We start from the raw sequence: 10,635 nt of genomic DNA, 5'->3' as shown, positions 1-10,635 counted from the left end.
GGCGCGCGGGGCGAGGGCGGCGCGGGGCCCGGGGCGCGCGGCTCGGGGTCTTACTCAAGTTCGCACCCCGCGCCACGCCCACCCAGGACCCGCCCACCAATGGGCTACCCGGCCTGTTCTGACCACGCCCACCAACTCTGGGCTCGTCCCGCCCCGCCCACTCAGGCATCTCCCTCATCCCAGGCCCCCTCACTTTATCCTGTTCTGGCCACGCCCACTCGTCTCCGTTGGCCCCGCCCATCCCTTGGCCCCGCCCACTGGCTCCCGGCCGGGCAGGAGTGTGGGTTGCGGGGTTGGATCACAATGGCGCTGCGGAAAGTGGGGTGCAGGAGGCCTGGCGGCCACTTAGAACTGCGCTGAGTGCCCATCCTACCTCCAGGAGAGGCAGGTGGTGGGGTGAAGGCCAGGGCTCTGCAAGGAAGCCGGGCTGCAGCAGCTCCGCCAGCCTCCTCCCCACTGGCACCCAGGGAAGCCCGGCCTCGAGGCCTTACCTCTGCTTTCTGGTCCCGGGTAGCCATTAGCCGCGGATGAGGGGAGATGCCAGGGGTGCTTATAATAAAGATGAGCTCACTGGGTCTCAGAGAGAACAAACTGCAATCAGACTTCCCAAGGGACAGGTGCCCAGCCTTGCAGCCACCAAGGTCATAAAGGTCACAAGATGGGTCTGTTGTTGTTGTTTTTTTTTTAGTACTGTTCCCACCTAAGGATTAATTGGACTTGAGTCCAGCATTAGGTACATCCAAAATAGTTCAAAAACACCCACACAGCCCAGCGAATCCACGCCCTGGAGAGTCAAATGAAGTCAATGAGCCCCTGGGACTTCAGGGACAAAACCATGTCCTGTGGGCTGGACAATGGGAGCTTGGCTCCCCCTCCCCCCTGGCACGGCCACCTTGGCATCCAGAGGGGCCCCGGACCCTTTGACCCAGTGTCAATGGTCTTGTGACAGTCCCACCAGACCACGCGGCCCTGACACCTGGCCATCTCTGCACCTGCCAGTGAGTGAGGCTTTTAGACCCACCCCGACCCCAATTCATCCTCCTGAAGCTCAGACCCACGTCTGCTCTGGAAACGGCTGCTGAGACAGAGCGAGGTGCCCTCTTCCCGGAGCATCGGGCCGCGTCATCCCCTCTTCCTGCCATCCTCTTTCCTAATCAACTCCCAGGCTACTTTCTCTCCACTCCAAGTCTTGACCGGATTCTTCTTTTGCCTGAAGCAACAATTCAGGTTGATCAGCTGTGTTACAGTTCCAGGAACATCTGGAGGAGAGTTGTTGCAAGAAGGCATGCATATCAGCCAGCGAGGGTTAGGGCTAGCCCAGAGGGGGTAGGGGAGTCTGGCTTCTGCCCTGTACACCCCCCTCATCCCCTTAACTCTTACCCCCCCCCACCAGCATCATCTTCCCAACTGTGCTCTGGAGAGGCCCTGACCCTCCCTGACTTCTGGCCTCATCTCCCAACTGTCCAAGCTCCTCACCGGAGTGGAAGAATCCTTTCTCAGAACCCCTGAGACCCGTCCTCACGCCCAGGTAGAACCCTTGCGTTGTAATTAAGTGTCACCCAGCTCCGGGGCCCAAAGGCCAGGCTCAGGCCAGGTCACCCACCGACCCAGCACATCCATGAAAGAGCAGATGAAGCTGGGCGCTGTGGCTCATGCCTATAATCCTAGCAACTAGCAACTAGGCTGAGCTCTGAGGATCGTGGTTCAAAGCCAACCTGGGAAGGAAAGTCTGTGAGACTCAACTCCAGTAAACCACCAGAAAACTGGAAGTGGTGCTGTGGCTCAAGTGGTGGAGCACTCACCTTGAGCTGAAGAGCTGAGAGACAGCAGCATCCAGTCCAGAGTTCAAGCCCCACAACTGACAAACAAAAAACAAAACAAAAACAGTTGAAGGGAGGAAACGATTCAAGAAGTAAAAGAGTTCATCTTCTAGGGGCTGGCATGAGCTTTGGACTTCAGGTTATCTTTTTGGGAATACTCGGGTTTGATCTCAGGGCCTTGTACTCCAAAAGCAGGTGCTCTACCATGTGGGCCACACCCCTTAGGCCCAGCTTTAGATTTAGAGGAAAAACTGGGGCAGGAGACAAGAACTGTGGGTAATTAAGCAGCCTTGGTCAGGGTGTCATCTGGTTATCACCTCAGGCCTCTTCAGTGTGTGGGACAGTTTGGTTCCCACAGTGTTTGGGGTGGGGTGTCTCCGTGGGGTCACCTGTCTATAAGAATGAACCGAACACAGGTGACTGCAGTGTTAGGACAATGACTGGAGGCTTTCGGTGCCTGTGTGTGTGTGTGTGTGTGTGTGTGTGTGTGTGCCTGTGTGTGTCTGTGTGTGTGCCTATGTGTGTGTGTGTGCCTGTGTGTGTGTGTGCCTGTGTGTGTGTGTCTGTGTGTGTGTGTGCCTGTGCTTCTGTGTGTGTGTGTGTGTGTTTCGCAGTTTCCTGCCCAGGCTGGCTTCGAACCCTAATCCCCAGATCTCAGCCTCCTGAGTAGCTAGGATGACAGGCGTGAGCCACCGGCTCCCAGCTGAAAAATAACTTTCTCCCCTCCAAGGCTGGATGAGGAGGGAAGGGAATCTCCTTGTGAGCCATCGGCGCTGGGTGCTAGCTCTTCTGCCAGATATGCCTGGGTTCACAACCACCCCAAGAAGGGACCCCTCTGCAGAGCCATGTTAGGGTCCCCCGGCTCTGTGCTGTGGATCTGGGGAGCTGTCCCTGGCCCGTCCCAGAGAAGCACTGCTCTGAGCTGGCCAGGGGTTTGGATGGACATCTGTTGGAGCTTCTGGAAACCTCTTTCGTCGCTTTAATCGCTGGCTCTTCTTCTTTGGGGCCCGTGTGAGGCTGGGGTGCGGGCAGGGAAGGCGGTGCTCTGAAGCGGGAAGCGGTGGAGCCCCACTCAGGCTGCAGATGCGGAAGTGCCACCTGTCTCCCGAGATGCCCAGGTGTGGAAATGTGTTGAAACACATGAGTCAGGTCTTCGGTTCCACCCAGCCGGAAGGACGCCCCCCACCCCCAGCTGCAACTGTGAGGGACCTGGAAGAGGGCAGGGAAGGCGGGGGGGGGGCTGGGGGGGAGGACAGGGAGAGCCGTGTGTCCGTGAGCAGCTTTGCCAGGGGGAGGGTGAAGGTCAACAGTTCATCGGGCTCTACTTGTGACATCTTGCAGACACACGCGGAAGCGGCAGGAAGCCGTCCAAGCTCAGGGTCCTGAGACCTGGAGGCCTGGAGGGCGGGGCGGGGCCTGCGGGGAGCCAGGGCCCCCAGGCTGACCCTCCAGGCCGGGGGAAGGGCTGGAGCACAGGACCGCAGAGCCACGCTCAGTCCCAGGCCTCTCCACTGGTCCACAGGCCCCCAGCATCTCAGCCCCTGTCTGTACATGCTGCCCACGTGTCCTGTGGGTGCTGAGGGAAATTCCTACGGCGACAAGGGCCAGAGGTGGCGGATGTCCAGATGTCCACTGTCCAGCAGAAGTCCCGCAGCTACATAAGTATCTGCCTGCCCGCTGCCCGGCTGCCCGCTCTCCCAGGGCCCTGGGGACAAGGCGGACCCGGCCCCCTCAGGACAGGGGCTCTGTACCCCACACCCTCCTCTCCCTCCCAGGGTCCTGATCTGGTCCACAACTGCATCCTAACAACTATGGAGAAACTGAGTCAGGAGAGGAGACAGGGCGTGCTTCCCTTCTTCCCCGCTCAGCCCCAGCCCTCTGGTGAAGTCAGTTATCAATAATTTTGTAATCTTCGCTCTGATCTTAGCTGCTAACTAAAAAGAGAGCCGGCAACGTTTCTGTAATGACTTATTTAAATCCCCAAAGGAGCCCTAAGAAAGAGATACAACCATTATCCAATCTGCAGGTGACAAAACCAAGGCCTGTAATTTGGGTCATAAGTAAGGGGCAGGGCGCTGGGAAGGTGGCTCAGTAGTAGAGTGCTTGCCTCACATGCACAAGGACCTGGGTTCGATTCCTGAGCACCACATAAAGCAGAAAAAAGCCAGAAGTGCAGTGTGGCTCAAGTGGTAGAGCGCTCGCCTTGAGCTGAAGAGCTGAGGGACAGCGCCCAGACCCAGAGTTCAGGCCCCACAGGTGACAAAAATAAATAAATTTTAAAAAAAGAAGTGAGGGGCAACTTGGTCAAGATAACCATGACCTCATCCTCGCCCGAATTCTCCTGGTTTATCTCATGTTAGAGTCAGGTCCTTCCTGGTATCAGGGTCTGGCTATAACGCTCCATGCAGAACTTGAATGGTGTTTAGATTGTTGGGGAAATATTCAGGAAAAGCCAACAAGGTTACTCTGGGGCAGTCCTGGAGTTTTGATTCAAGATGGCTGCAGTCATGTCAGGCTGAATGCAGGGCCTGTGGCTTAGGCGTCATGTGTTTGCAAAACAGGCTGGAAATGGGGATGTTGAACAAAAGGCTGCTAGAATTAAGAAAAGTCACTGGAGTTTGGGGCAGGGATTTACTGAATGACAAAAAATCCACAAGCTAGCACGTGTCGGAGGCATTGGCTTGGCAAGTCCGATCGAGGTCACTCGCTGGCCCAGAGCCATGGCAGCTCAGGTTCTTTTTCTTTTTTTTCTTTTTGCTGGTGGTGGGGCCTGAACTCTGGGCCTGGGCGCTGTCCCTCAGCTCTTCAGCTCAAGGCTAGTGCTCTACCACTTGAACCACAGCGCCACTTCTGGCTTTTTTCTGTTTATGTGGTGCTGAGGAATCGAACCCAGGGCCTTGGGCATGCGAGGCACGCGCTCTACCACTGAGCCACCTTCCCAGCCCAGGCACAGGTTTTTCCATTCCAATCTTAGTTGCTAGTATGAACTGTCAGGCCGCGCATTACTGTCACACAGTATAGCAGTGTCCAGGTTACAGAGTGGGTAAGGAAGGGCTAAGGCACTGCAGTGTTCAGAGCTCTGTGTGCAAGTCACGGGCAGGGATCCGGCGTGGGGAGATGCAGAGCCAGCTCGGCACAGAAGCGTCAGCGCAGGCGCAGGGGCAGGCCGCTCCAGCGGGAGTGGGAAGGGGCGGCGTGCCCCGGCTGGGCTCCGAGCTGGAGTCTGGAGATGGAGACACGGGTCCTCTGCTTTAGCAGTTTTCCTGAGTGAGGATCATGACGGGTGATCTGGTGACAGGGCCCGCATGTCTGCCAGGTGATCTGGTGACAGGGCCCGCATGTCTGCCAGGGCTCCGTCTTCGGGTGCTCCTCCTTGTATAGCCCCAGGTAAGGGGTCACAGCTGGGCTGGCCAATCAGCTCCTATGTCTGAGGTTTCTGACATACTTGAAAGTCTGGCCCACAGGCGGGATAAAGATGAACACAGAACGTATTAGAACACACATTCATTCGTTGATCACGGAAACAGAAGGAAGTGCACTCGGAATGCACAAGAGCCCTGGGACACTGTTGAAAGACCAAACCTAAGAATCATAGGCTCTGGGGTGCAAGCCAAAGGTGCTGGAAACATATCCAATATACTGGTGGAAAATTCCCGAAGTCTTGGGAAAGGGAGACATCCAGTGCCAGAGGCCTTTGAACACCAACCAGAGACCAGAACCGAACCTCCTCAGTACAATACCATGGAAACATTACGTACACAGAAGAAGAAAGCAACATGGAAAGCTAAGAGAGAGAGACAGAGACAGAGGAGAGACAGAGAGAGAGAGAGAGAAAGAGAGAGAGAGAATGAGAGAGAGAATGAAAGAGAGAGAGACAGAGGAGAGACAGAGAGAGAAAGAGACAGAGAGAGAGAGAATGAAAGAGAGACAGAGACAGAGAGAGAGAGAGAGAGAGAAGGGGGGAGAGGGAGAGCACTCTGGGTCAAAAACCTGTCAGAAAAACAGCGGAATTTCTCCACAGAAACCTTACAAGTAGGGAGGGTTTGGAAGGATGAGTCTCAAGCTGTGAAGGAAAACAGCTGTCAACTCAACACGGCTGTCCTTCATAATTAAAGGAGAGATGGCAAACTTCCATCTTAAACAAAAATGGAAATAATCCTTGATCATGAAGACAGCACTGCAGAAGACACTAAAAAGAGACTCGCACACAGAGAGGAGAAAGATAAACAGGCCATGAAAATATGTGAAAGAATAAACCTCACTGCATGAGGAGATAAGCAAAGAAGGACCGGAAAGGAATGCAGCGCGGCAGCGGGATGGTTACTCAGCTCTCATTAATAGCTCGGAATGGTCTCGATTCTATAGTCAAAAGACACAGATTGGCAAATTGGATTAGAAAAAGCAAGTCTCGCCAGGCGCTGGTGGCTCACGTCTGTAATCCTAGCTACTCAGGAGGCTGAGATCTGAGGATCACGGTTCAAAGCCAGCCCGGGCAGGAGAGACCGTGAGACTCCTATCTCCAATAAACCACCAGAAAGAAAGCCAGAAGTGGTGCTGTAGCTCAAGTGGTAGAGCGCTTGCCTTGAGCTGAAGAGCTGAGGGACAGCGGCCAGGCCCAGAGTCAAGCCCCACAACCAACCAAAAAAAAAAAAAAAGCAAGTCTCAACCTTTTTTTTTTTCTGGCTACAAGAAATGCAGCCCATGAACAAAGATAAACACAAGCCTAAAATGAGGTGACGGTTCCAGGTGCCAGGGATTTGAACCTGATACCTCAGAGCTCCATCATGTGTCTGACTGCACTAGCTGTGTGGCCCTGAGCAAGTGTCTTAACCTCTCTGAGCCTTCAATCTCCTTATCTGCCAAGCAGCTGTGGCGACCTCTCCGGGGTCTGAGGAAGAATGAATAAATGGATCACAGAGAGCCCTTGGCAGCCTAGAACACCATTATGAGTCTTGGCCACCACTGAAACCCCCAGGGGATGGGTCCCTTCCCCGCTGTCCGCTGGCCTTCCCCACCCCAAGGACTTCACACGGTGTGTGTATTTGATGCACTCGAGCTGTGCGCTGTGTGGCTTTAGGCAGGTGTTTTCTCCTCTCTGGGCCGGCAGGGAAAGCTGTGCTGCACTCGGTCCTCTTTCTGGAAGGGCGCGGGGGCGGGGGTTGGGGGGGGTTTCTGTGCTCAGAGCTGTGCAGCTGTTCTCTGAGTCACTGGGCTCCCAGCTTGAGGCCAAACGTCTAAATATTATGAGTGTGCCGGTTAGAGATAAGGTGGGGATTCGCAGACTTGGCTCAAGAAACGCCAGCCACGGCGCCTGGCCGCCCTCCCAGCACTCGGCCAGGGGATGAGTTAGTGCTGGGCCAGCACCTGCCAGGAGCACACGCGCTCACCCAGGACCCAGGAGGGCGCCCTGTGCAGACAAGGGCGTCCAGACAAGGGAGTGTGGCATGTGCAAATGCCCAGGGGCGGGGACAGCAGGCACCCTCAGGAACTACAGGGAAGGAGAAAGGCTGCAGGGAAACAGAACTGATGACGGTTTTTAGACAACAGAGTGGGCACAGGCAGCCTACACTCATGATCCCAGCTACTCAGGAAACTGAGACCTTAGAAGATCATGGTTCAAAGCCAGCCCAGGCTGGAAAGTCTGCCAGATTCTTATTTCCAATTAATTACCAAAAGCCAGAAGTGGTGGAGCTGTGGTTCAAGTAGCAGAGCACCAGCCTTAAGTGAAAAAGCTAAAGATCAGCACCCAGGCGTTGAGTTCAAGCCTTAGTGCCAGCACTGAAAATGAAGAAGGACAAGGAGGAGGAGGAGGAGGAAGAAGAAGAGGAGGAAGAGGAGGAGAAGGAAGAGGAGGAGGAAGAGGAGGAGGAAGAGGAGGAGGAAGAAGAGGAGGAGGAGGAAGAGGAGAAGAGGAGGAGGAAGAGGAGGAGGAGGAGGAGGAGGAAGAGGAGGAAGAAGAAGAGGAGGAGGAAGAGGAGGAGGAGGAGGAGGAGGCGGCGGCGGCGGCAACGGCTGAAGGGCAGACAGAGGAGAGCCAATGTGGAGGCAGGACGGACAAGGACGCGGGACCCCAGAGTGGAGGCCGGCAGCTGGTGTGAAGGCAGGTGCTCATGAGCTACCACCTAGGTCAGCTGCATGGGGAAGGCTGGTGCTGGTTGGCAGGACGGGGGGGGGGTCACAGGACTGTCCCCATGCTGACAGCAGCGTGTGACCATGTGACGGGGTGTCTGCTGCCCCTGACCTTCCGGTCACACCAGAGGTAGCGCCACCACCGGCCTCTCCCTGACCCTGCAGAAGTCCCGCGGGCTAGTTCCTCACCTGGAGAGCCCCGCAGCACCCCCGGCTGCTCCCAGCAGGGGCAGCCTTCTAGAAACAGCCAGAAAATACAGGAGCCTGTGGCCGCCCAAGTCTCCCTGTTCTCCAGCCAGTGACAGGAGAGCACTGGGCCGGGGAGCAGGGGCGGAACTTCCTTCTAGCGGAGCTCTCCAGACCTTCCCAGACCAAAGCTCCCTTCCAGACAGGGCGATGAGTCTTCACCTTCGCCTTTCATCCACTACCCACCTTCCATCTACTCATCCTTGAATTCATCCTCCCATCTGTCTGTCCACCCACTCACCTGCCCATCCACCCACCCATCCATCCATCCATCCACCCATCCATCCATCCATCCATCCATCCACCCATCCACCCATCCATCCATCCATCCATCCACCCATCCATCCACCCATCCACCCATCCATCCATCCATCATCCATCCATCCATCCATCCATTTTCTCATCTGTCCATCTATTCACCCACCCACCCATTCACCTTTCCTATCTGGCCATGTACCCAATTGCTTAGCCCCATCCACCATTTGCCTACCCTCCTCCACCAATCCACTCATCCATTATTCCCCCCAACAAACGTTTATTGCAGGCCTACTCTGTGCCTGTCCCACAGGAGTGGGGTCAGATGTGGACTAGACAGGCCCCTCTGCACCCCTCCTCCCTCCCTCCTGCTTTCTGCACCCCAGCTGGGAGAGCCTCTCTGGGGACCCCTGCCTGGGTCTGTGGGTGGGCCTGGGCTGGGGAGCTGGAGTGACTTCTCCCGCAGGCCCCGCCCTCCCGGTGGATTAGGGGGCTGGCCACGGCTCCCGGTCCTGGGAGAGGCCCGGCGCCCGGGGCCAGGGCTGGACTCCTGGAGCTGGAGAGGGCCTGGCAGCCGCACTTCCTCTAGAGGCTCCTGCCAGGGCTGGGTGTGTCCTGGGGGACCTGGTGTCCCTGTGAGGCCCGCGCCTGTTGCTCCCTGGAGGGCAGATGTGCTGGCCCCGGCAAGGCAGCTCCTGTGGCCCGGCACCCAGAGAGTGCGGGGCGGGCGCTGTGGCTCCAGGCACCGCTGTCTCCACCCCTCCTCCTCCCACTCTTCCCGGTACCCCAGGTTGGCTGGGTCAGCCAGAGGGCGGAGGACTCCTGTCTGCCCCGAGTGGACCAGGGTCTCCCCTGCAGAGGGAGAGTCCAGCAGGCTGGTCAGCAAGCACAGAGGGTGGCAGTGGTCAGCCTGGCTCCAGACCCCATGTCACTACCAGCTTAGGGAAAAACCAGCTCCAGGGAGTGGGGTGAGCACAGCCAGCCTGCACAGAGCCCATGCACACAGAGGCCACACACACACAGAGACCATGCACACACAGAGGCCATGCACACACAGAGGCCATGCACACACAGAGGCCATGCACACACAGAGGCCATGCACACACAGAGACCATGCACACAGAGGCCACACACACAGAGAGACCATGCACACACCGAGACCATGCACACACAGAGACCATGCACAGACAAAGACCATGCACACAGAGACCATGCACACAGAGGCCATGCACACACAGAGGCCATGCACACACAGAGGCCATGCACACACAGAGGCCATGCACACACAGAGACCATGCACACACAGAGACCATGCACAGACAAAGACCATGCACACAGAGACCATGCACACAGAGACCATGCACACAGAGACCATGCACACACAGAGACCATGCACACACAAAGACCATGCACACACAAAGACCATGCACACAGAGACCATGCACACACAGAGACCATGCACACACAGAGGCCATGCACACACAGAGACCATGCACACACAGAGACCATGCACACACAGAGACCATGCACACACAGAGACCATGCACACAGGCTGTAGGCACACACAGAGACCATGCACACAGAGACCATGCACACACAGGGACCATGCACACAGAGACCACGCACACACAGAGACCACGCACACACAGAGACCACGCACACACAGAGACCATGCACACACAGAGACCACGCACACACAGAGGCTGCACACCAGAGACATTGCACACACAGAGACCATGCACATACAGAGACCATGCACACAGGCTGTAGGCACACACATGCCATGCACACAGAGACCATGCACACACAGGCTGCACACACAAGGCTGCACACACACAGGCTGCACACACAGGCTGCACACACACACAGGCTGCACACACACACACAGGCTGCACACACACACAGGCTGCACACACACAGGCTGCACACACAGGCTGCACACACACAGGCTGCACACACAGGCTGCACACACACAGGCTGCACACACACACAGGCTGCACACACAGGCTGCACACACACACACAGGCTGCACACACACACACAGGCTGCACACACACAGGCTGCACACACACAGGCTGCACACACACAGGCTGCACACACACACAGGCTGCACACACAGGCTGCACACACACAGGCTGCACACACACAGGCTGCACACACACAGGCTGCACACACACACACAGGC

General features: G+C 56.7%; 1 protein-coding gene across 1 annotated transcript in view; it reads right to left on the bottom strand.

The window, feature by feature from the left end:
• The window catches only part of Ptgis (prostaglandin I2 (prostacyclin) synthase), a 39,089-nt gene that overhangs the window by 27,423 nt on the left and 1,031 nt on the right, over window positions 1-10,635 (bottom strand). Inside the window, exon 3 of the mRNA XM_013024311.1 lies at window positions 9,224-9,302. Within this exon, the coding sequence (XP_012879765.1) occupies window positions 9,224-9,302 (79 nt within the window). The remainder of the gene's footprint in view (window positions 1-9,223; window positions 9,303-10,635) is intronic.

Source organism: Dipodomys ordii, unplaced genomic scaffold (assembly GCF_000151885.1).
Source record: "Dipodomys ordii isolate 6190 unplaced genomic scaffold, Dord_2.0 Scaffold75, whole genome shotgun sequence".
In the NCBI taxonomy this organism is placed as follows: Eukaryota; Metazoa; Chordata; class Mammalia; order Rodentia; family Heteromyidae; genus Dipodomys; species Dipodomys ordii.
This window is presented reverse-complemented; position numbering and strand designations above follow the sequence as displayed.